At 48.2% G+C, this 26,388-nt stretch overlaps 1 protein-coding gene across 1 annotated transcript; it reads right to left on the bottom strand.

Moving 5' to 3' along the window:
* Positions 1-4,684: 4,684 nt before the first annotated feature.
* On the bottom strand, positions 4,685-25,427 carry Eif4h (eukaryotic translation initiation factor 4H). Its single transcript, XM_028870105.1, has 7 exons — positions 25,264-25,427; positions 12,636-12,823; positions 10,454-10,518; positions 10,270-10,366; positions 9,408-9,467; positions 6,735-6,872; positions 4,685-6,475 (listed from the first exon to the last, which is right to left on the bottom strand). The coding sequence occupies exons 1-7, from the start codon at positions 25,320-25,322 to the stop codon at positions 6,336-6,338; spliced, it is 747 nt and encodes a 248-aa protein (XP_028725938.1). The 5' UTR covers positions 25,323-25,427; the 3' UTR covers positions 4,685-6,335.
* Between the last annotated feature and the right edge of the window lie 961 nt (positions 25,428-26,388).

Here is a 26,388-nt window from a genome sequence, read left to right on the forward strand (position 1 = left end):
TAACACATAACACAGACAGCAGAAGACAGAACAAAGGACCAGTGTATCAGAAACAGCTGAAGAGACACCCAACCTGCCTGTGTGTGAGGGAGAGGCGGGGGGGGGGTGGGGTGGGGAGTGGGGGGTGGGTACATGTGAATGGAGAGGCCAGAAGTTGCCCACATTTTTGTGTTGTTTTTGAGACAGTGTTTCTTTGTGTAGCCCTGGCTGCCTGGAACTCACTCTGTAGACCAGGCTGGCCCAGAGAGCCACCTGCCTCTGCCTCCTGAGTGCTGGGATTAGTGTGTTATCATCACCAAGCATGGGATTGGTTTTTACCACATGGGTCCCAGGGATAGAACCCAGATGGTCTTGGTAGAAAGCTCCTTTACCCACTGAGTCATCTTGCCAGCCCATGTAGTGGGTGTTTTGTTTTTTCTGTCTTTATTTATGTCTCACTATGTAGTTCTGGCTGGCCTGGGAACTCAGAGACCCACCCGCTTCTTCCCAAGTGCTGGGACCACACCTTGATTTTCCTCTCACTGACCTGTGGCTCACCAAGCAGTCCAGGCTGGCTGGTCCTGGAAACTCCAGATAGCCATGATTCCATGTCCTCAGTGCTGAGGATCCAAGCTCAGGTCCTCTGGCTTTTGAGACTTTCATGGACTGAGCCATGTGGCCCCTCTCCCCCAGAGCTGTTTCTCAGATCATTCTCTGGGAATGTCATTGTCTGTGGCTCAGGGAGGCTCCAAGTGTTGAGTAGGAAGAAGGCCAGCAGGTACCACTGCCCCAAGGGGCAAAGATCAACAAGTTGCCTAGGTCAGTGCACCCGAACTTGGAAAAGTTAACATAATGTTACACCTGCTGGTTACATCAAGGCTTGAGGCAGGACAGTCTCACCCTGCCATCTGCTTTGAGGTTAGTATTTCTGTACCTGGGGCCTGCCCTAGTGCCTGGGCCGGTTCTTCCCAGTCTTGGGCCCTGAGCCTACTGCTGCCACCATGTGGTGAAGCAAAGTAGTACAGGCATAGGGAACCAGTAACGGAGACCGCTCCCCCACACTGGTAACAATTCAGTACCCATCCCAAGTCCCTGACATAGCTACTTGTAACCCTAGTCCTATGTCCTGGGGCACCCCCCCCCCACACACTCATAGTTAAAGATAAGCCAGGTGGTGGTGGCACACCCCTTTAATCCCAGCACTCGGGAGACAGAGACAGGCAGACCTGAGGTCAAGGCCAGCCTGGTCTACAAAGTGAGCACACACACACACACACACACACACACACACACACACACACACACACCCCGAAAAAAAAAAAGATAAATTAATCAACACCACCAAAACTGAAAACAGAGGGCTGGGGATGTTGTTCAGTTGGTAAATGCTTGCCTAGGTTCCATACCAGATATTGCACAGGCTAGTGGGAAGGCATACTCCTATACTGCCTGAGCCCTTTCTAAATTTTCATTTTTTTTTAAAGTTTTATTTACTATGTATACAGTATTCCCCCTGCATGTATGCCTGCAAGCCAGAAGAGGGCACCAGATCCCATTACAGATGGTTTTCAGCCACTATGTGGGTGCTGGGAATTGAACTCAGGACCTTTGGGAGACTAGCCAGTGCTCTTAACCTCTGAGCCATCTCTCCAGCCCCACTAAGTTTTCATTTTAAGATTGCCTCTTATCCAGGGTGGGCCTTGAACTTGCAACCCTTCTGCTTCAACCTCTGGAATAGCTAGAATTATTGAAGCACTTTAAAACATCATTTATGTTTCGCCAGAATGTCTATGCAACACTTGTGTGCCTGGATCCTGGAGGCCATCAGATCCCCCAGAACCGAATTGGACTGCTGTGAGGCATCAAGCAGGTGCTAGAAGACTAGCCGGTGCTTTGAACTAAGCCATTATCTCCAGCCCCGAACCACGGTTTGTTTTTCCAAGACAGGGTTTCTCTGTGTAGCCCTGGCTGGGACTAAAGGAGTGGGTCACCACTCAAGGCCTGAACAATGTTTTAAAGACTTAAACTATTTGGGGGGCATGGGGATACAGCTCAGCAATCCCAATACCTGGAAGGTGGAGGCAGATCAGAAGTTTACCACCATCCTTGATACTCTGTATCCAGGATCGCTTGGACTGTGACATTCTATTGTACTGGTGATGAGACCAGGACCTTGTGCATGCTTGGCAGGTACTCTAATGTTGAATTCGTGCTTTTATTTTTTGATAGACTCCTGCTATGTAGTCGAGGCTAGCCTGAAACTTGTGAATCTGTCCTCAGCATCGTCAGGTTAAGACTAGAACTCTGTACCACCATGCTCAGCAGTGACCATTACCATCTTTTTTTTGAGATAGGGTTTCTCTGTGCAGCCCTGGCTGTCTTGGAACTCAGTTCTGTAGAACAGGGATCTGCCTGCCTCTGCTTCCCAAGTGCTGGGGTTAAAGGCATGTGCCACCATGCACAGCTTTAGTAGTGAGTCTATTCTTAATTTCAATGTACAATGAGACTTCTACCAACTGCAAGGACTCTTGGTGGTATTTAGAGGGATAGTCACTGCTCTGCTAACCACTTACTGCATCCCCCAGGGAATCCAGACTCTGCAGGGTCCAGTAGAGCACCGCAAAGCTACCTCACAGAGCAGCTGTTTTTGAGTATAGATAGAGAGCTTTGGTTGGATGCCAATGACTTTAGATATAGCAGGAACAGAGTTGGCTATAGTCAGTTTTTTTTTGTTTCCCAAATGAAATTTACATTTGTGTGTGGACACAGAGGGAGATCGGAGGACACTTGTGAGAGTCAGTTTCTTTCAACCACGTGGGTTCTGGGGATTGAATTCAGGTTGTCAGGCATGTAGCAAGTGTCCTTACCTGCTAAGCCATCTTACTGTCCTGTCTTCAATATTGAGGGCCACCTTCATGAAAAAAACTGCTGCTCTTGAAGAGAATTCAGGGTTCAAATCCCAGTACCCATATGAAAGCTCACAACCAGCTGTAACTCCAGCTCTAAGAGATTCAATGCCCTCTTCTGACTACTCCCGGGCACTATGGGCACATGGTGCATTCACACACACACACACACACACACACACACACACACACACACACACACACACACACGAATCACACATACACACTTAAAAAAACAAAAAAATCAACTAGCTTCAGGAGACCTAACATCATCTAGCCACTGTAGGTACACACCCACTTACACAAATACAAAGATAAATAAGTAGATAAAAGACACAAAGAATTGTAAATCACCACCAGAGTCCACACTACAAATCCTGCCTCAAAGTCACCAAGACTGACTCTGGAGAGACAGTATAACAGAATGAATCCCAAAGGAAGAGCACATGCTTACTGTTCTGTGACGCCACTCCAAGACCTCGGCAGAGGCTGGGGGGGTGGCTCAGCTATAGTGTTTTCATGTAGCATGTAGGCCTTGTAGTCAATTCCCAGGACCAAATAAAACCAACCCCCCCCCCCCAACAAAAACAGCTGGGCAGTGGTGGTACACTCTGGAAGCAGAGGCAGGCGCAGTTCTGAATTCCAGGTCAGCCTTGTCTAGACAGCACCAACTAAACTAACCCCACCAAAGCAGAGACACTAATAAGCAATTGTTTGAACTCATCTCAGGAACATCAATGTAGATGGTTCAAACACCATGAAAAATTTCCTTTTCTTTAAAAGATTTTTCCAGGAAAGGCGCAAAGCTAACAGAGAAACCCTGTCTCGAAAAACCAAAAAATAAATAAATAAATAAATAAAAGATTTTTTATTTTACGTGTGTATTTTGCCTGCATGCATATGTGTGTGCACCACATGCATGCCTGATGCCATGGATCCCCTGGAACTGGAGTTACAGTTGTGAGCTGCTATGTGGGTGCTGGGAATTGAACCTGGGTCCCCTAGAGCAGCCAGTGCTCCTAATCGAGCCATCTCTCCAGCCCTGAAATTTCCTTTTCATTTGGGCATTTTGCTAGGATCACATCTACCCTTGGCTGTGACTCCTGAGAGGTGGGGACACATAGGAGGTAAGGTAGGGAGCAGCATTGTAAGTTGAACCCCATTTCTGAGCTGTGGCCTCACTGGCCAAGCCAGTCTTGAATTCAAGGATCTGCCAGTCTCTGCCTCCAGAATGCTGGGATTAAAGGTGTGCCATTATGCCCAACACACAGGCATTTATCCGTAAGGGTGTTCACCTGCACATGTACCCGTGCCTGGTGGTGGTTGGAGGAAGACACCGACCGGACTTCCTGTGAGGTGCCATGTGGATGCTGGGAACTGAATCTGGGTTCTCTCAAAGCGCAGCCAGTGCCCTTAACTACTGAGAGATCTCTAGCCCTCAAAGGCCTGTCACAGACCCAGGCTACAATGGCTGGCCACTAAGTCCCAGGTATCCTCCTGTCTCTGCCTCTCCAGCACTGGGATCACGGGTGTGCAGTGTTACATGGACTGGAGGTGCTCACACATCCAACACTTGTCCTTTAAGCACTGAGATGCCTGGCCTGTGCCACCACAACACCCCGGGAAGGGCAGCTGACGGCGCACTCAGTGCCCAGGCTTGCCCAACAGGATCCAGACTGCACTACGACCCTCGGAACGGCGGGCAAGGTGCAGCACTGACCCTGCCGCCTAAAGCACTTGTAATGCCCCCACAGCACTTTCAAAACCCAACTTCAGAGTGGCCAGAAAGACACAGTAGATGTTACGTAAGGTTCTCTTTTATTTAAAAGATCATTCACAAAATACCATATCCATAGACTCACTTTCTGTCATAGAACTGAATGTGTTAAGTGTTTGGAATTCCATTCTTACAGTCAGCTGGGCGCCCAGCAGTGTGATGGACGTGCCTGTTCTGTCTTTTCCGCATTGGAGATGGATTAGATCATCTGAAAGCATCAGCTTTGATTACAACCACGCGATGCATGTCTGTCTTAAGTTAGGTATTGGTGTTACACAAATGGTTCTTATCTCAGAAGCAGAGAAGATGGCAGGCGAGGGAAGGAGTGAGAGTTCTGTAAATTGCCGAGACCTTGCGACAAAGACAATCACAAGCCAAGGGGTAGGCTGGCAGGAAGCTGCTAGCTAAGCAAGCCGCGCACCTCTCAGCCCCCTTTCCCTAAGGCTCTAGTGGCTGGCTGACCCCTAACTGCTCCAATCAGAACAGATGGGGACTTGGTGCCAAATCATTTTCTATTTGTTCACACACAGCTGTTCAAGCTAAAAGCAAACCCTGATCCCCTTGCTCCCAAGTGAGTGCTCAGCACTATCTGTGGGAGTAGGGGTCTGCCCCACAGAAGAGGCAGCAAGCCTAGAGGTTTCTAGACACCCAGGTACTGAGGGTCAACAGCTGTGCATCTGATCAGATAAAGTGCCAGACTCTAGGCCTTGAGCTGTGGTGGGGAGCAGCCTCGAAGTGCCCCGGAGCAGACAGACACACGGGAAAGAACGCAGACTCAGTGCAAGCACAGCTGCCCACTGCAGCTCCAGCACCACCCCTGCTTCCCACAGGCCTCAGCTGCAGGAAGCGGATTGAGCTGCAGTGGGCTGCACCCCCAAGGGGCCTCCATGGCCCAGGAAGAGCAGGGAATGAGCTTGCACTTGGTCTTACGAGCGAGCAGGAGCAAAGCCACGTGGCCGCTGGCACTCAGGTCACCACCAGTGCAGAATGTCCAGATTCCCCTGCACCCTTCTGGCCTCACTGTTTGACAGGAGCTCACTGTGCCTGAACAGGCTGCTGGAGCAGGTGATAGGCCCCCAAACAGCGGCCTGTCAGGACCAGCAGGCATGGTTCCTTGTTTTGAAAGCAAGGTGCCTCCAATTCTGATGCTCATCCCAGCTGGATACCAACAAGTCACCACCAGCCACCTAGCGAGTGGCTCCAGCTCTTTCTCAGAAGCCACAGCAACACAGAACTCGACATGCAGGTTGGAGAGAAGCTCTGAGAAAAAGCAGAGGACAGCACGCCCGGAGCGTGGCTAGGGCATGTAAGGAAAGAAAGAGAGAAAGAAAGAAGCAAAGAAGGCTGAAGCAGCGCCTCAGCCTGCCCACCTCCACACGTGACCAGCACACCCATGCCGCCGCGCGGGAAGGAGCAGGGAGAGGGCAGGAGTGAGAGGGAGGAGAAAGAAAACAGAAAGAAAGCACAAAACAGGCACTAGATAGATATAGCAAAGCCAAGAATGTACTAGAAACCACTTGTTAACAGCTGACATGCACTCACAAGCTCTGTGTTTCCGCTGTAAGGAGGACAGTGCCAGGCGGGAATGGGGCCTGCAGGGCGACCGGCCGCCACCAGGCTGGGCTGTGGTCTTGCTCCAGCTCCCCCATGCCCCATTCCCTCCCAACCTAAGCTCATTCTTGCTCCTTCTGAACCACTTCCTCTCTGGGCCTGGCTCCCCCGAAGATGGCCGAGTTGGGGTTGGCTACTTGGTTGAGGGGTGTCGCCACCGTCCGAGGCTTGAGCTGCAGTCGTGGTCTCTGTGCTCGTTCCTCTGAGGACAGAGAACAAGGTGGTTACATAGAAGGGGCGCCATGCATACACCCAGGCTGGCCTCAAACTTGTTATGTGGCTGAGGAGGACACTGAAATCTGGATCCTCTGTCCTCTATCCACCCCTCCCCAAGTGCCGAGATCATCTCAGCTTTGATGACTGACATTCAAGGCCAGCCTACCATTCAGACTACAATCAATGCAGGGTAAGATGAAACGCTTACAGGGGTGGACAGTAAGTTCCAGGGATGTCTGCCATACCTTCTGTGGGTTCTCTGAAGTCCATGTTGGAGCCGCGCAGGGGAGGGCCATCTCGAAAGCGACTCCCCATTGGAGGGCCTGCTCGCCGGTCCCCGGGGCGACTGCCTCCCCTACCCCCTAAGAAGTCATCCCTGTAGCCTAAGGAAGAAGACACTGAGTTAACAATTATTTATACTATTACATCAAAGAGACAAGCAATGTTTTGGGAATTGATTCTCCAATGTTTAGTTTGTCTAGTATCTGAGATTTTTCCCAAAATTAAGTGCATAAAAATGTGCATATGCTGGGTAATTACACATTTGGGGATGGAACCCAGACCCTGTGTGTGCTAGGGAAGCATTCTACTGTTAAGACACGCCCCCTAGCCTCTCACTGATGCTAGGAAAGCACCTCCCACTTTGAGGTGGGTGTCAACTAGTAGCCCTGGCTGGCTTCCAACTCAGATCCTCTTGCCCCTGGTTCCCTAGTGAGATTAAAGGCAGGAACTAGTCAAGCACTCCACCTCCAAGCCACACCCCTACCTCCCACTACAGATTCTAAGCCAGTGCTCAACCACTGAGCCACTAAGGCCCTCACCGGGGGTTCTAGGCAGGTGCTCTCCCCCACTTGTCTCTGCAGTGGTATGGACCACTCAGAAGGCACCAGAGAGTTGAGGTATCTCACAGCATCACATCTCTGTATGTGCTGAGACTCCACAGCATAAACTGCAACTCACTTAAGAGATGCTGAATTCTCAGCAATACAGTGTTTCTCAGAGACAAGAACGTTACCAGCTTTGAGGCCAGCCAAGATCACATAGGCAGCCTCTATAGGAGAAAAAAAAGGTGGTGGTGGGCAGGCTAGAGATGATTCAGCCGTCATCCATCCACCTACCCATCCAAAGAGCTTGCTGTTCTCAGGACTTAAGTTCAGGTCCTAGCACCCACTCTGGTGGCTCATAACTAATTGCCCGTCAACTACAGCTCCAGGGAATCTAAAGCTAAAGATCGGCCTCCATGGGTTTCTCATGTGGTGCCATGGACTTGTAGTCTCAGCACTGGGGAGACACAAACAGTGGATCCCCGGGGCTCGCTGGCCAGCCAGCCTAGCTGAACAGGTAAGCTCTGGCCAATGAGAGACTCTGTCTCAAAAATAAACCAAGACAGGACTCAGGAAGTAAAGGTGCTTGCTGCCAAACCTATTGACCTGATTTCAGTACCTGGTCCCAACATGGTGGAAGGAGACAATGTCTTCTGAAAACTACCTTCTGACCTGCACATACATACACACTGTAGCTTGTGCACACACAGGGAGAAACAAGATTAAAAATACCTTTTTTAAAAGCCAGGGCAGGTGACACATGCCTTTAATTCCAGTGCTTGGGAGGAAGATGGATCTGAACTTGAGGCCAGCCTGGGCTACACAGTGCTCCAGGCAGGTCAAGGGTACATGGTGGGCTCTCATCGAAACAAACCAACCCAGAACAGCACACACAGAGCACACAAGAGTGTATTCAGACAACCATGTCTGCTTCCTTTATTTGAATTCCCCTTTCAAAGTAGAAATTTTACTCCTTGCAACTTGTAACTATTCTCCACGTTTTTCTGAGTCAGGGTCTTACTATGTGACTCATATTTGAAATCTCCCTACCCCAGTCCTCGTGGCACTGGGATTAGATAGGTCATATACTTAATTTGTGGGAACCAAGCACACAAATGGTGTACATATACATAGTATACAAACACTCATACACATAAATCTTAAAAACAAAACCCCAAACTCCAAGCACGATGGGAAGGTTATGCGGGAGGAGACAAGCCCACCCATGGACTTCTAGGAAGCACACACCCCTTAGCTCTCTTTACAAAGTCAAGGTTAGCACACTGTTATCTCTGGTGGAGGAGGCACGTGTGCACATATGGTTGCAGAGCTTAACCTCGGGACCTCTCCCCACGCGCTTAGCTGCCGAACTACCTACTCCCAGCTCCAGTGGGACATTTTCATCTACTTTCCTGCTGCATTCATGGCTCAGTCAAAGCGATGCAGGAGGGCTCTGGTCACTACTAAGTTGCTCATTTTATATCTGAGTCACCCTGCTATCTCCCGGATGTAAGGCTCTAACATTGTAGGACAGGGGCCTCCACCCCAAGACCTGCCTTCCTTGCATGGGCTGGCTCTGAGACACAAGCTGCACATTTCAGTCAGAGACCAGCTTATACATAAAATTACAGACTTACTGCATGCTACTGTACTTTTATGAATAAGCTCATTTCTGACTGGCTACAGGACTCTGTATTTGCCTGCCTGTGCCTCCCATACTTACTGATGCAGACATCCTCTCATCAACCTGGGTCGGCTGAGGAGGGGATGCTAAGGCAGAGCCTATCTACCCTGAAGAGAAGGGACCAGACCAGAGCTCCATGCTTTTCAAGAAAAATACTGGCCATCAAGATCCATAGCACTGAGGTTTCCTGGGCACCTCTGGAACCTTTATGCTATGTTATTTCTAGAAACACTGCTAGTTCTTTTCATATCATATATGAAACCACAGGAGCTGCCTGGCTATAGCCCCAGCAACAAACAAGTTCAGGGAGTCTCTCTGGAGAGGGAGTTAAGGCTGTCTAGGCTGGACACTCCCTAGAAACAAAGGAAAACAAGGGAATGGGGAAGAGTGGAATGTTTAAATACTGATACCAGAGTTGAAGTCATCCCGGGAATCCCATCCACCTCTAGATTCTCGAGAGCCACCCATTCCTGAGGACACACAAAAAAGATAAAGTTGAGCTCTGTGCTGATCAGTTTTTTGTCATCATGACCCAATCATTTAAAAAGAGGGAACTCCCACTGAGAAACTGTCTCTGTTAGATTGACATGTGAGAGTGTCTGAGGAGATATTTTGATTAATGATTGACATGGGCAGGCCCAGCCCACTTTGGGTAGTGCTACCTGTGGGTAGGTGAGCTTGGACTGTATAAGAAAGCAAGCTGAACAAGCCAGTAAGCAGCTATGGTAAATCACAGCGATTTACCATAGCAAGAGAAGATTAACTAGGACAAGGCAATGCTGCTGCGCGTGCTGGACAGTGTTATGTCCACTTGACACAAATTAGAGCCACAAGAGGAAGGACCCTCAATTGATAAAATGCCTCTATAAGACTGGGCTGTACACAAGCCTATAGGGCATTTTCTTAGTGATTAATGTGGGTGGCTCCACTCCTGGGCTGGAGGTCCTGGGTTCCATAAGAAAGTCAGCTAAGGGAGCCATGGGTAGCAATACAGTAAGCAGCATCCCTCCATGGCCTCTGCATCAGCTCCTGCCTCCAGGTTCTACCCTGACTTCCTTTAGTGATAAACAGTGATGTGGAAGTGTGAGCCAAATAAACCCTGCCCTGCAAGTTGCTTTTGATCATGGTGTTTCATCACAGCAATAGAAAGCCTAAGTCACTGCAGAAATATTAGAAAACCCAAGCTCTCAGGGACCCACCAGGCCTTTGTGTCAGTGCTCACAGTGTGGGTACACAGCACATGTGTCCACTTTTAAAACAGCTGCTAATCACCTCTGTCATCGGGTCCGCCTTTCCTGAATCCAAAGCCACCTTTATCTTGTTTTCTGCCCTCTGCAATGTCCACACGAAGTGACCGGTCACCCAAGAGCTGAGGACAAGGGGAAAACACTTTATGTATCAACGGGAACACATATCTCGGGTTATTGCCTGAGCAACAGAGGTTGAGAGTACTTACTGCACCGTCGTATGTCAGAGCTTCCTTCAGGGAATCCACCTCATCAAATTCTACATAGCAGAACCCTGGAAGAGAACAAAGCCGCCTTGCACACACGTCCTGGACTCCAGGTCTGCTGGAATCTCATTAGCATCACTAGACACCAGCCTGTAGCGTTGTACCTGGGTGCCAGATCCCAGAACATGCTAGTACACCGGCCTTCCAAGATAAGGTTTCCTGTGGCCCAGAATGGCCTCAAACTTGCTACATAAGTAACTAAAGATAACTACAACTCCTGCCTCCAACTCCCAAGTGCTGGGATTATAGGTATATACCACTATGCCTGGTTTATAGGCACAGAACCCAGGGCTAAGCACATGCTAGGCAAGCACTCTACCATCTACGCCACGTCCCAAGCCCTTAGTTGTATTCCATCAGATAGAAAATGCTAACCAGGCACTGAAACAGCAAGTGCTCTTACAATGCCTCCCTTCTTATATGTACTTACTTTTCCTTTTGCAGTGCTGGGGGTGGAATGCAGAGCCTCCTGTTTGTTAGGGAAATGCTCTGCCATAGACGCACGCCCCTAGCCTTCTGCTTATATGCTTTAACTACAGTTGTTAAAACTTTCTTGGACCACTGAAGAGCTGGGTGACCTTGTTTAATGTAATCTAATTGAGAGGCAGACTTCAGATTCAAACTAATACCTACAATGTTTTGAAGGAAGAGGCTCATGGTGCCTACTAAATTCATACTTTTTATAGGATCAACAGGATCAAACTTTCTGATGTTAATGGGCTGGAAGTCTGTTTTAACAACCACATCCCAGACAACAATTCTGACATTGCCCTCTCCTGTGATGCCTAAACCTGGGTTAAGTACTGCTCATACCCATGTGCTCAGGCTGTATCCCATAGCCCTCCTCACAGGTCACTCTGTGTAAAAACAGACCCCACTTGGAAACACTAAATGGTGCTTGGCACATCTGAACTAGCTGCTGCTGTTCACTATGTTAGAGAACACCAACCAGCAGAAGGCTAAGGGGACAGTGATTTCCAAGTTCAAGGAGGCAATGACAGCACAGTCACCTACCTCAACCTCCAGAGTTTTAACTCAACACAATGTTCCAAGAGACAGACCCCAAGACACCCAATACTGATTCAGCCTGAAGCTTCATTGATCCATACACCTTATGTAAATTTGGTTTGCTAGTGCTTATTAGCATGCACCCAGAGATTCCCTAACACCTGCATTTACTACCTGTTATACACCATAACTAGCTGCAGGGTCTGAAGCAAAGCCTATAGGGGTAAAGCTACACTCACATGCTCTTTCCTCCTGGCTTGGCTTCCACTCTGTACTTCTCTTGGATGCACAGGATAAGCTGAATGAATCCAGGACACCATACACTTAGGCCTGGGAGGCAGGACATGCGTACCCATCTCTGGCCCATTCAGCCACCATTGTGCAGACACTAGCTTTATGTGAAACAAACTAGCCCTCCCAAATATGCTCTAAGTTTCCCAAGAGAGTCTGGCACCACTGAGGTTACTTTCAGTTCTTATAACAATCACCAGGAAGCTATCAAGAAAAACAAGACACTGAGAGAGAAACTGAAAGTTATTTTCAGGGCTGGAGAAATGGCTCACTGAGTAAGAGCAGTTGCTGGCTCTTGCAGAGGATCAGGGCTCAATTCTCAGCACCCACATGGTGGCGCACAACTATTCCTAACCCCAGATCCAGGCAATCTAATGGGCTCACACGTGGTGCATACACATGCATGCAAAACATTCATATGCAACATAAAAATAAATCTAATTAAAAATTTTTTTCAGGGATGTACAAACATACAAGTAAAAAGTTTTTTGTTTTGTTTTAAAGTTATCTTTAGTTTTATCACCTCCTTTTCCTCTGAGATAGCTCCTGTGCCTGCAGAGACAGAACTGGATAAAAGCTGGGCAGACGAACCCAGGCATATACCACATCGCACTACCAACTATAATCATAACACTGTTCCCCCAAGGGGGACTGCAGAACTGAGGTCAAGGGAGGGCTGCATTCATTTCTGCTCTGTGGACCAGGCTAACCCAGGTAACACACACTAGAGCAGAGCCTTCTGGCTCACTTAACACATTATTATTCACATATCCCACCTCTTAACCCTCCACATCCACCCACAATAAATACAATACCTCAAACTTACCTTTAAATTTGTCGGTGTCTTTGTCTCTGACTAGCCGCACACTCCGTATGCTGAGATCCTTAAAGATAGCATCTATGTCACCCTGAACTGTGTTAAAAGGGAGATTTCCTACGTAAGCTGTGTAGGGGGGCTCTGTGGGCAGCTCCTTCTGGCTTCGGGACCCATGGCCACCAGCACTGCCGCGGGACCTAGGAGGAGAGATGCGTAAGAGTTTAAAGCTCCTGACCCACAACAGTCACTCACTGATCTGTTTCCACGGTCTCACTGTCTCCCCAGCACCCCCCGCATTTTATCCCCCCCCCCCCAAAAAAAAGTGCTCGATTTTCGGGTCAGAAATAGCCACAGAAATACAGAATCTAAGCAAAAACTGTACAAGAAGCTCCAAAAACACCACATCTATGACAACTGACTCCCTTGCTGGGCTGGAATCTGTGTCTACAGTATTTATGTAGTAAAACCTAAGTCAATACCCTCCATACGTAACCACACAAGAAATACAGAAAATTCAGCCGGGCGGTGGTGGCACACGCCTATAATCCCAGCACTTGGAAGGCAGAGATAGGCGGATCTATGAGTTTGAGGTCAGCCTGGTCTACAGAACAAGTTCCAAGACAGGCTCCAAAGCTACAGAGAAAGCCTGTCTTGAAAAAAAAAAAAAAACCAGAAAGAAAAAAGAAAAATGGAAAACTCAAGAGCATGAAGGAAGGAAGATCACAAGTTCAGGACTAGCTGAAGCTACGTAAGCCTCTGGCTTTGGGGCTGGGGGGAGATGGGCTGAACGACGCAGTCTACATCTCTGGGGCTTACTGGCCATCTAGTCCAGCTGAGTAGACACATTCCAGGTTCAGTAAGAACCAGTCTCAAAACTAAGCTGGAAAGTGACTAAAGAAGACACCCAACACTGACCCCTGGACTAAATATGCAAACAAATAAACCAAAGAGAGCAGGGCATGGTGTTTCATGCCAGTAACTAGGAGGCTGAGGCAGGAGCAAAGTCACTCTCAGCTACAGTGAGGTGGAGGTCAGCAGGGAGCCACAAAACAAAAACCACAACAGACCAGCCAGAAGAGATGGGGGGGATTCTTTTCTAGGAGAGACTACTCAAGTTTTTTATTCTGGTTCTTACTTATTGAGACAGGATCTCTCTACATAGCCCTGGCTGTCCTGGAACTCACTATGTAGGCTAGGATGGCCTCAAACTCAAGATATCCTCCCACTTCTGCCTCCCCAGGGAACTTGCCTTGAAGATCAGGTTGATCTACCTGCCCCTACCTCTTGAGTGCTGGGATTAAAGACAAGTGCCACCACCACTCAGCTTGCTTTCATTTTAGACATATTTATGTGTAGGAATGCTTTGCATGCATGTATATGTACTACATGCATGGTGCCCACAAAAGTCAGAAAGGTGTTGGATTCCCCGGAGTTACAGAAGGCTGTGAGCCATTATGTGGGTGCTGGGAATCAAACCCAGATTATCTCCAAGTATTCTAAAGCTCCTAGGCATCTCTCCAGATGCTGAGGTTATTATTAACACACTGGTGCTACAATCATTCCTTTCTGCTGCTGACTAGTGGTGACAGAATGCCCTAACAAATGCCAGGCATGGTGGCCCAAGCCTTTAATTCCAGTACTAGGGAGACAGAAGCAGGAGGATCTGAGTTCCAGGCCAGACAGAACTACACAGAGAAACCCTGCCTCGAAAAACCAAAAGCCAATGGGGAACAAAGGAGTGGGGTGAGGGGGCGAGGGAGAGAGAAGAGAGAATGCCCTAACAAAGATGTGGGTGCATGCCTGTAATCCTAGTCCCTGAGACATAAAGAGGACCATGTCACATTCACACTCAGTGTGGTCTATCTCAAGATCCCATCTCAAACCAATACAGAACACACACCCAAACTGTCACTCCCCAAGGAAGTCCTTCAGCCGGACCTGACTCCCAGCAGCAGAACAGGCTGTATGTACGTGAGAGAGCCCCACTGCCTTTGACACTACTCTCCCGCTCCCTCCTCCCAAAGCACCTTCTGAATCTCCTCATGGGCTCCGTCAGGACTGGCCCGGGGACACACAGGTATCAGGAGTATCTGAAAACTGCATATTTACTAGTTTTAAGCAAGCACAGTAGACAGCAGTAGCCCAGGGAAGTGCAGCACACCGCTGCAGCCAGCGTCAGGACACCACACTGCACTCTGCTCACCCTTGGTACTCTGACTGACCTTCTAATGACCTGTCAGGAGCTCCACCTAGCTGTGCCGCTGTGTGGGTGGCACATGCGGCAAGGATATGCTAGACACAGGGATGTGACTCACCCCCAGCAGGGAAGGACAGTGCAAACTCTCAACACACTACTCCCAAGCACACTACTTCAAGCACTGTTTATTTCTGGAAGTGAGCTCATGAATGCACAGGTATTACGATAAGGCTTAGTAACAGTGAACACCTGCGTGGAAGCAAGGCCAGGCTGAGGAGTAAGGTGGTTAGGGTGGTGATCTCTGCTGGGCATTGTGGCCCACACCTTTAATCCAAGGTGGATCTGAGCTCAAAGCCAGCATGGTCTACAGAGTTCCAGGATGGCCAGGGCTACAGAGAAACCGTTTTGAAAAAGCAAAAAGACAGTGGGATTGACTTCAAAGCCATAGGTAAGGGGCAGCTCTCACTTTGGGAAAGGCAGAAAGCTTAGCTTTCAGGCAAGTAGCACCAGGAAGAGTGAAACATCAGTTTCCAAAACATCAGGCACCAAACAACTGGTTAGAGACAGGAGTCCAAAGTCCAGATAAAGCAAGCCAGCACCTTACTACTCAGGGGGTAGCATGTGTAAACCACCCCATGAAAAAATACTTCCTTAGTACTGAGCCTGGGCTACACGTTCAGAATCTGTCTAGGAAACCAATATTTTTGATGTTGGCAGCCTGGAATAGGACCTCTAACAATCACTTCTCTGTACCTCAGTTGTTTTTGTGTTTTCTCCTATGAAGTCCAGGCCGGCCTACCTTCCCAGTGCTGGGATGAAGATACACAGCATGCTTCCGTTTTGCCTGTTACTTTATAAATGCTTGAAACCTTAGTTTCATAAATGAATTTAATTGACTATAACCACTTCATAAATACCTAGTACCATATAAAATTTAATAACAATCATAGAGCACTCCAGGTTAGGCTGCTACGCCCAAGGTTATGATCTGAGTCTGGTACTTGGGAGATGGTAGAGAGGAACGGAAACTGGGAATCAGGTAGTCAAAGTGCAGATCCTAGTTCTGCACCCTGAAACTCAAGCCAGGTCTGACACCCACAAGCTCCCAGGCTCTATCACATGTCACCTCCAAGCCACAACTTTTCAATAACCACTTGGAACAGACTAGTGATCTATGACACAATGGATATGTTTCAAAGTCGCAATAATAATTGAGGAAATCTAACTTTTAGCTGCCAAGTGTAACCCAAATCCTTTAGGCTGTCATTTTTCTTCATTCCATCCAACCAAACAGTGGGATGTTTAAAGATCAAGGCCCAGTTCTGCCTAGAGGGCAGGCCTCTGGAAAAGACACCAGTGTACTCTGTGATGAACTCTGGGGCAGGCTGCTAGGAGTCAGAGTTCCTCACAGCACCGGGAACCTGAGCTCACTTGCAGACAGCCAACTGAGGAAGCGAACTAAGATGGCTGGCAAAGACACAGAGGTGACTACAGAAGAAAAATCAGGTCCAGCACTCAGTGAAAGGCCTGCCTAGCAAGCCTGAGGCCATGGTGCTGCCCTGAGCACAATGCACATCCAGAGACACCTATAAAGGAGTAGAGATCATTGGAGGCCGGATCCAATGAAGTAAATGAAGCAGAAAATCAAAGTGGTCCAATTGGCCTGGTGGCACACATCCTAGCTACACATATAGGAGGCGGGAGTCTCAAATTTGAGGGCAGCCTGGCAACTTAACAAGACTATCTCAACAAAACAAACAATAGAGTATCTGTCTAGTATGGATGAATCCCAAGGCTCTATCCACACTGATGCATAAGCCAAGCATGGTGGTACATGTCTCTGATCCTAGTGTCAAAAGCACACAAGAGTAGGCCAGAATATCGGGGTTCAAGGTCATTCTTGGTTATGTACCAAATTCTATGCCAGGCTGGGTAAATATGGAGACCCAGTCTCAGAAGTAAAATATGCCAGGTGTGGTAGCACATCCATTTAATCTCAGCACCCACAAGGCAGAAGCAGGCTGAGATAAATTCAAGAGCTCTCAGTTGAGAACAGCCTGGTCCATACTGTCTATCTCAACAGTCTCCTTTGTCCAAATCGTCATTCTTTCATTTGGTGTTTCATACACCCTGCCCCCCACAACATTGGGCGCATTAAGCCAGGCAGTGGTAGCACACATCTTTAATCCTAGTACTCGGGAGGCTGAGGCAGGGGGACAAAAAAGACTGGGTGTGTTGGTGCACACCTTTAGCCCCAGCATTTGGGAGGCAGAAGCAGGTAGATTTGAGTTTGAGGTCAGCCTGGACTACACAAGAAGACCCTGCCACAACTCGCAGAGATGCTCTGTTTTTCCTCAAAGACAAGCCTTCCGTTACTCTTACTGTATAGGTTCTGATGATCTACGACGTTCCATATTTATCAGCTTATAGTCTATACTCATCTTGATGTTGGGTTTTGCACAAAGCTAGACAGTGCCAAACTGGATAATGCCCATTTCACCATGCAACTATGGGGTTAAAAAAAAGGGGGGGGGCACCAGGCCTGTGGCACACTCCCGCAATCAGAGCACTTGGAGGTTGGGGATCGGAAGATCAGAAGTTCAAGGTCAAGTTCATGCCAGTCTGAGACAAAGCATTTTAAAATTGGGTGAGGAGAAAGAAGACCCATGTCTATCAACAAGAGCTTGACCACATCCCTCTTTGAAGGGTTGGAAACCCTACTACTAATGACTGTGATTTATGATACTATATGCATTTTGGGATACTTATAAGGAAATATGCCAACATCTCCAACTACAGACTATTGCTGACTTTCCAAATTCCAAATGCACCTGGTGTGGTGGCCCAAGTTTTTAACCCCAGCTGTAGTTGTTTTTTTGCAATGAATACACTTCAACAAAAAGTTGAAAGTGTATTCAACTTTCACCAGGGAAGTAGAGGCAGGATCCCTGTGAGTCTGAGGCCTATCGGGTCTACATAGTGAGTTTTGGGGCAGCCAGGGCTACATAGAGACCCTGTCTGAAAAAGTAAAAACAGCCAAATACGTGCTCCACAATCACACCCTGGGAAGAATGCATTCAACCGACAGGATAGGAGTGTTCTGAATGCTAGAGCAAAAGCTGGCACTGTAAGGTTTTAGTGCAATAGCAAATAGGACTCACAGCTTCTTGAAAGGCCCGAGGACACTCCTCCCTGGATGTCCTTGCTAAGGTGTCAACTAAAGCAGCAATTCCTTGAGTAAAGACAGCAGAGATGAAAGCATTCGTGCTTGTGTGTTTTCTTGTTTGCTGTCTGAGATAGTTTCCTGTATCCTAGGCTGGCTTCAAGTTATTAGCTATGCAGCAGATGACCTTGAACTTCGGATACTTCTGGCTCTCTCCAAATGCTGGGGTTATAGACATATCTATACCACCAGCTGATCTACCTGGTGCTGGGGTGGAATCTAGAGCTTCTGCATGCTAGGTACACACTCCTAAAGGAGCTGTATCCCCAGCTCCCATGCATAAATTCCTTATCAGGTATTTTGTTATGTCACTAATAATTACACTAATTATAAAGAAAATCAAGGCTGAAGATAGAGTGGATAGTTAAAAGCATTTGTTGTTCTTGCAGAGAACCCAGGCTCAATTTCTAGTACCTACATCTATCCCAACTGCAGTTTTAGGGAATTGGATGCCTCCTTCTGACCTCTGACAACAGGCACATATAACATGCAGACAAAACATTCCTAATACATAAAAATCAATCTAGTAGGAACAGCAAGCTGCTTTTCACTCTAAGAGGCCATTATTGTCTGGTCTACCTATTTTCAAGATAGCCAGGGCTACAGAATGAAACCTCTTCTCACAAAATAATAAAAATAAATCTAGCGGCGTTGGCACGTAATCCACACTTAGCAGAGAGCATCTCTTGAACAGCCTGCTACAAATCCAAAACCAAAGCTAACAAAAATTTCGAAAAAAAAAAAAAAATCTAAAAATACCTTAAAAAAAAATTTAAGTGTATTGATGTTTTGCCTACATGCATGTTTGTGTGAGGGTGTCAGATGTTGGAATTATAGATAGTTCTAGGCTGGCATGTGGGTGCTGGGAATTGAACCCAGGTCCTCTGAAAGAACAGTGCTCATTAAGAGCTGAGCCACCTCTCCAGCCCAGTCTAAAAATATTTTTAAAAAGAAAACGCTGTGCTCATTGCATGAGTTGGCTGTTTGAAACCTGGGGCTTATGCAGGGCCGCTTGGCTCGGCCTGGGAGAAGGGGACTGGACCTGCCTGGACTGAGTCTACCAGGCTGATCTCAGTCCTTGGGGGAGGCTTTGCCCTGGAGGATGTGGGAATGGGGGCGTAGGCTGGGGGGAAAGGGAGGGAGGGGGGGTGAACAAGGGAATCCGTGGCTGATATGTAGAACTGAATTGTATTGTAAAATAAAATTAAATTAAAAAAAAAAAAAAGAAAACGCATTATACCTTTAAAACATTTTTTTAAACCTGTTTTTTAGAAACACAGCTAAGAAATTTCCTTTGCTTTCTTTTTTTTTTTTTTTTTTTGGGGGGGCAGGGTTTCTCTGTGTAGCTTGCTGTCCAGTAAACCAGGTTGGCCTTGAACTTAAGAGTTCTACCTGCCTCTGCCTCCCAAGCGCTAGGATTAAAGGCCTATACCACCTCACCGAGCCAAGACCAGCAAGACATTTAAAAAACAAGAGAGTCATATATAGTGGCTTATGATTGTAATCCCAGCACTCAGGGGGTGAAGGCAGGAAGATTGTCTTATGTTTGAGGTCAGCTTGGACTACACAATAAGTTCCAGACCATGTGACCTTGTCTTAAAAAGAAACCCAAAAATATAACAGAGAAACGGGCAGGTTCCAAGTTTAAGCACTAGTACAAGGAAATAGTGTGTGTGTGTGTATCAGACCCAAGACATTAAGACTTTTTCCCTGTTTTTTTTTTTTTTTGAGGGAAGGTCTTGTTATGTAGCCCTACATATTCTCACACATATGCACCATGTTTGTCCCTTCACTGGTCCCCTTCTACTTACATGCCAGGTATATATTCACACACACATACTTCTAGACTCTGCATCAGACAGCTTGGCTTTAATTCATGATCCCATGAGGCCTCCCCTGCTTCCTTCATTTAGCTCAGCTGTCCCTCTCCCCTCAATATGGCTTCCAGTCAAAGGTTTAGTTAGAGGCTACCAGGGAAGACATACTGGGGTGGTGATAATTAAACAGACGAATAAAGAACAGTTGTGATTGAGTGCTAAACATTCAATAAACATTTACTATCTTCTGTGCTTCCGGGCAGTGGGACAGCCTTGGGGTCCAACAGTTTCTAGACTCTGGTATATAACATACTACCCAGTGAGGTTAAAATTAAAGCTATGCCGGCGGTGGTGGCACACGCCTTTAATCCCAGCACTCGGGAGGCAGAGGCAGGCGGATCTCTGCGAGTTCAAGGCCAGCCTGGGCTACCAAGTGAGTTCCAGGAAAAGGCGCAAAGCTACACAGAGAAACCCTGTCTCGAAAAACCAAAAAAAAAATAAAATAAAATTAAAGCTATTACAGCATCAGTGGAAAAAGCAATTTTCACACACTGCTCAGTCTTTTTTTCCCTCAAGACAAGGTTTCTCTGTGTAGTCCTGGCACTTGCTTTGTAGACCAGGATGTCCTTGAACTCACGAGATCCACATGCCTCTGCCTCTCTTGTGGTGGACTAAAAGGTGTGTACAACCATGTCCCGCTTCCACCTCTCAGTTTAAATACACAAGGGACACTGTACAGCTACAGTTATGTGAGTTTTACTACAAAAAAAAGCACTGGCTGTTGTTTAAGCACTTAAGCTGAAGCCCAAAAATTGATTCGAGTGCAAGCCAGCCAGGGTGAAATTCTATCCCAAAAAGCCAGAGGGGATGTTAAGAGACAGAGCAGTAGCCCTACAAGGCGTAAGGTCAGAATTATAAGCGTCTTAACCGGAATCTGACAGCAATCTTTTGTTGTTTTTTTGGAAAAGGCCTATGTAGTAGCACCTAGGCTGACCTTGAAATCATCCTGCCTCAGCCATGGAGTGCCACCATGCCTGGCTTTGTCTGTTTTGGAGCCAGAATCTAACTGTGCAGTCCAGTCCCAAGTCATCCTTCTGCCTCAGAATCCAAAATAGCTGGGGCAGCTCATGTCACCACATCAAGCTTAGGACCACTTCAGTCGCAGTTTCAACTTTCTAGCAGGCTCTCTCCAACAACCTCATTCCCACCGTTGCCTGAGTTCCTCACCCAATTCTCATGCTTGATGGCTTTTAATAAAGCACTCAGAAGCTTTGCTGCCATTACAGATTAAATCAGTATTACTCTGTTATGGTCAATTACCAACAAAACAACTGGAACCACTGGGCTCGAGTTGGCTCAGGGTTATGAGTACTTGCTGCTCTTGTAGAGGACCTGGGTTTGGTTCCAATCACCCACATCTGTCTGGATCTGATACCCTCTTCTGGCTTCTGCAGGTACACACACACACACACACACACACACACACACACACACACACACACACGCTGCATGACACACACCCTGCCAAAACACCCATACACATAAAAAAACAAACAAACAAACAAACAAACAAACACCTGGAACTTCAGAAAGACGTCTTAGAAGCTGGCCTTGATGGCATGTAACCGCCATCCCCAGGGGCAAGTTTCTGGCTCCTCTACATGAGCTCCAGGTTAGCCAGGGATACAAAGTGAGACCCTGCCTCAAAAGAACATAACCAAACACTGGGTGTGATGGTGCCTACCTTTGATTTGAGCATCCAGGAGAATTCCAGGACAGCCAAGGCTGTCTCAAAAAACCAAACCAAACCCCCAACTAAACAAACTGCAAAACAAAGTCCATTCAAGACTTAGCACAATCAACTCTTGAGGATCTGGAGTTGGAGAACAATGCAGTCCCTGGCCCTTATTCCATGCTGTGGATGGATCTGTACATGCTTTTAGTCCTCACTTCTTGACAAATGCAGGGCCATACAACACATCTACAAAACATGCCTGCGTCTTTCCAAAGAGGTGAATGACTAGAACCCAGAACTTGGTAGGATAGACAAGAGGGAAGGTTTGCTAATAGTTCAAGGCCAATTGGGCCACATAATGAGACACTGGCTCAAAGCTTTAAAAAAAGCTTTTGGAGAATGTAGACCTCTGAAAACCAGACTTAGGCCACTTGTGGTCAAGTTCTGGACTGGGGAAAAATACCTCACACAAGCAAACGAAGTACAAGATAGGCTTTCTAATATATGCTGAAGTGTCTATAAGGTTTAAGAATTGCACAGCATAGAGATAACTGCTGATATGAACATTACTAAAATAGCAACTAAAAGATCAATCATTAATGGTATCTGGTCAACTCTTCTACCCTAACACTAAATTTCAGACTCAGATAGCTGAGAACTGGGTTGGGGAGTTAGCTCAGGGATAGAACACTTACCTAACAAGTCCCAGGCCCAGGCTTCAGTATTCAGCTGAGTGGTGAGAGGAGGGAACAAAATCACAAACCAAAAACCCACCCCAAATAAGGCAGCCAACAGCTGAGAACAGACATGGTCTTCTGTAAGACAGATAGACACACTCACCAACAGTGTTTCTTCACTTGGAATCCTCCTGCCTCAGGCTCCTGAGTAACTGATGTAACTAGTGCAATCAGGCCCCATTTCAAGAGATTTTTTTAAGAGGAGGCAGAGGCAAGTGAATCTGAGTTTGAAGCCAGCCCAGTATACAGAACAGCAGAGCTTCATACAGAGACCCTGTCTCAAAAATAAAACCCTACAAAACACAGTAACAGCAACAACAACAAAAAAAACCCAAAAAGACCTGCCAACTGTTTCCAAGAAACCGAGCATTGGGTGTAGCCAAACACACCTGAGATCAAAGCACTTAGATGGCAGAGGCAGGAAAACTGGAAGTTCAAAGTCATCCTACATAGTGAGTTTGCTGCCAACCTAGGCTACACAAGACCCCACCTCAAAAACAAAAAAAAAAACAAAAAGTGGGGTAGGCATGATCGGTACATAGGTGGTACTCAGGAGGCAGAGGAAGAGGATCCCTGTGAGTTCCAAGACAGCCAGGGTCACATGTAGAGACCCTATCTCACCCTCTCCCACACACAGATGGCACAGCACTTAGTAAGAGCACTGGCTGTTGTCCAAAGCACTAGGGTTTGATTCTCAGCACCCACATGGTAGCCCATAACTCATCCTCAGGGATGCCTCTTTCAACACTCCATCAACACAAGGCAAGCAGACATATGGACACAAAACACTCATACACAAAATGAGATTGATAAATAAGTAAATCAAAAGAAACTGAGCAATGTATTTTCACACGAGTAAGCTGCCAGCTGCACTGCATGTATGGTGGTCAGGCCTTTAATCCCGGTGCTTGAAGGCAGAGGCAAGCAGGCCTGCGTTCTGAGGGCAGCCAGAGCTACACATTGAGACCCTGTCTCAAAAAGAGAAAGAAATCAAATGAAGCCAGCGGGGTTTCTAAGTAAAGGGACTTTTAAAACAGCCTTGAGAGAACATCCCAGCAAACGGCCATTGTTTCCATCTGCCTGTGAGTACTCCAAATGAGCTGCATCTTAAGAGAATTTGTTTACTTTCTAATTTTTAAAATTGTTCAGAAGTCTCAACTGTCAAAATCTGATGTGCTGAGTCCAATCACCGTCACCACAAAGTTGGCAAATCTGCTTGAAGGCAGTTTTCTTTCCCCTGAGACTCGATCTCACTATGGAGTCCAGGTGGCCTCAAACTTGGGCTTCCCCTGCCTCAACCTCTACAGTGCTAGGATTTGGGTAAGAAAAGCCCCTGAGCACTACTCCCCCCCCCCAAACTAGTTAAAAAACAAAACAAAACAAAACCCAAACCTCAAACAAACAGGACTGCTGAATGTGGTGGCTCATGTCTACATACACAGAAACCCTGCCTTAAAAAAAAAAAAAAAAAAAGTTTCAACAGGATTTTAGTACAGATGTGGTACCTAGAAAGCTACCCCCAGGGCATTCATATTAACATTTCATCCAACACCTATTTGTATTTTTATTAGCAAATAAAATACTCTCTGAAATACATGTGGCTCCACCTTACCCCCAACTTCCTCCTTATGGTAGCACGAATGCTATCCAGTACACTCCTGCCTCCAAACAAGCCTGTGACTCATTTCCAAAGCCGGGTATTTAAAGGTGATCATTCTTCACCTAACAAAAGATACTTTGGGGGGCAGCCACTTGGGAAACCTAACACCTCTGTAGGACTACTGTGATCTTGTCCCCGGGAAAGTCACCTTTTCTGTAAAAAGGATAAAGGCCAAAGTGTGTCCTTGGCAAAAAAGCAAGATGCTTAAACAGACTGTCCTATAAAATTCCTGTAACCGGCAATGTGATTTTGCTCTTTTTTTTTTTTTTTTTTAAAGCAAGTGGCTTAAGCTTGTGTGTTTCTATTGTTTGGGAGGCTAAGACTTCGGGCATACTAGACAATCGCTCTACTACTGAGCAACAACCCCAACTGGTAATGTGTATTTAAAAGCGAACAAAGTACCAGATGCCGATTTTTGGAATTAAGCACCGAGAGCTTTCTATTCACCAGTTAACGAGTTTGGGGGGGGTGTGATTTTTTTTTTTTTTAAACCATACGTCGTCTGCATTTTGACTAGAATCAGAACAAGGCGAAAGCGATTCTCCAGGGCGGAGAGAAACTAGGAAGAAATGAACAATTTCCGCCAGCAGACACGTAGCACCTGTCAATAAGGCATCCTAAACGCGAGGGAGGCAGAGAGAAACAGACCCGCACACCACTCCTCACTACGGCCGTATTTGTTTTGGTTGATGTCCGCGCTCCCTGCCTCCCTCCCTCCGCTGGATCCGACCGTCCCGGGATCCAGACGCGAAGCGGAAGGGAATCGCCTCTCTCGCGGCCCGCGACCTCATCCGGTCCGCGGGGGCCTCACGGACAGGCGACCCGGGGGGGTGGGGGGCCCGCCGAGCCAGCAGCAGGGCAGCGGGGGGACCCTGGAGAGGGCCAGGCCTCCGCCCGCTTCCGTGCTGCAGCCCAGCCCGCCGGGGATGGGGATGGGGATGAAGCCGGACGCGGGCGCTGGTTTCCCCGGGAAACTCTCCGGCGTCGCTGGCGGCCTAACTCTGGGACCGAGGCCCCGCAATGGGCCGCGCTGGGGCCGGCGCGGAGCCCAAGGAGGGATGCGCGCCGCGAGCAAGAGCCCCGCAGCCTAACCGTCGCCGGCCGCTCCCGGAGCGCGCCATTTCCAGGCCTCTCCTCGGGCCTGGTCGGGCCGCTTGATTGCCGCCCGTCTCGAGTGAGCGCGGCCGGGCCGTCCCCCTCCGCGCCTTCCCCGCACTCCGCCCGGCCGACCCACCAGCCCCCGCCACACCGCGCCCCGCCCGCCTCACCCTCTACCGCCGCCGAAGCTGCTGTAGGCCCGATCGTCGTAGGTATCGAAGTCCGCCATTTGCCGTCTCCGCTCCTTGAGGAACCAGCGGGCCAGCGAGGAAGGACCCCGCAATATAACTCCTCCTCCCCCCGCCCGCCCCGCTCCCGGGGCTGTCCGCCGCGCTGCCTGATCGCAAATCGCACGCACGCATGCGCGCGCCGCCGCCGCCGCCGCCGCGCCCGGCCTTGGGCCGACGGGGCCGGCTGCTGGCCCCGGCGCGCTCTGCGGCCCACGTGGTGCGGCGGCCGGCCCCCCACCCCGGAGCGCCGCGCGCATGCTCTGCCCGCCGAGGCCCATTGTGTGCTAGCCTGATGGGTTTCACGCGTGCTTGCCTCTTACCGTCCCTGCCCGGCCCCGCCCTGCCCTGTGGTCACCTCCCTCCCGGCGGCGTCTGCCACCCTGCACGCTGCTGTCGGTCAGCGCTTGATTCAGTTTGGGGTTTTGAGGCTTGTTCTCATGGAGCTCATCTGTAGCTGGGGATGACCTTGAATCCCCTGGTTTTTTTGCTCTCTCCACCTCTCTAGGGCTGAGATGACAGGTGTGTGTGTGCCACTGTGCTGCGCTCTCACTGAGGTATCCTAGGTCTGCTCCGCCTGGGCACAACTCTTCAGGACAAAGGGTCGCTGGGTGGAATTCAAATGGCAGCAGCCTGTTCTAAGTGGAGATCCCCAGATGCCCAGGGGCCAAAGGCTTGCTTGCCGGTGGGAACAGGGTGAAAGGGACATAGCTTTGTCTTTGACAGCTGCTACAAACTGGTCGTGGTGGTAAGTATCCGCAATCCTGCTCTAGGAAGACTGAGGCTGGTAGATCGGATTATGACTTTGAGGTCAGTCTGAGGAAAATACTGAGTTCCTATCTCAAAACAAAGAGCGGGGCGCAGTGGGGCACGCCTTTAATTCCAGCACCCAGGAGACAGAGACTGGTGGATCTCTGAGTCCGAGGCATCCTGGTCTATATGGTGAATTCTATGCAGAAAGACCTGGTCTCATAAAAAAATAAAATAAATCTTCAAAACAAAACAAATTGTATTCGCTGTCTGGATATTGGAGAGGGGTGTTGAGAGTATAGGGCATTTGTAGTTGAA

The sequence above is a fragment of the Peromyscus leucopus genome, chromosome 23, assembly GCF_004664715.2.
Source record: "Peromyscus leucopus breed LL Stock chromosome 23, UCI_PerLeu_2.1, whole genome shotgun sequence".
Taxonomy (NCBI): domain Eukaryota; kingdom Metazoa; phylum Chordata; class Mammalia; order Rodentia; family Cricetidae; genus Peromyscus; species Peromyscus leucopus.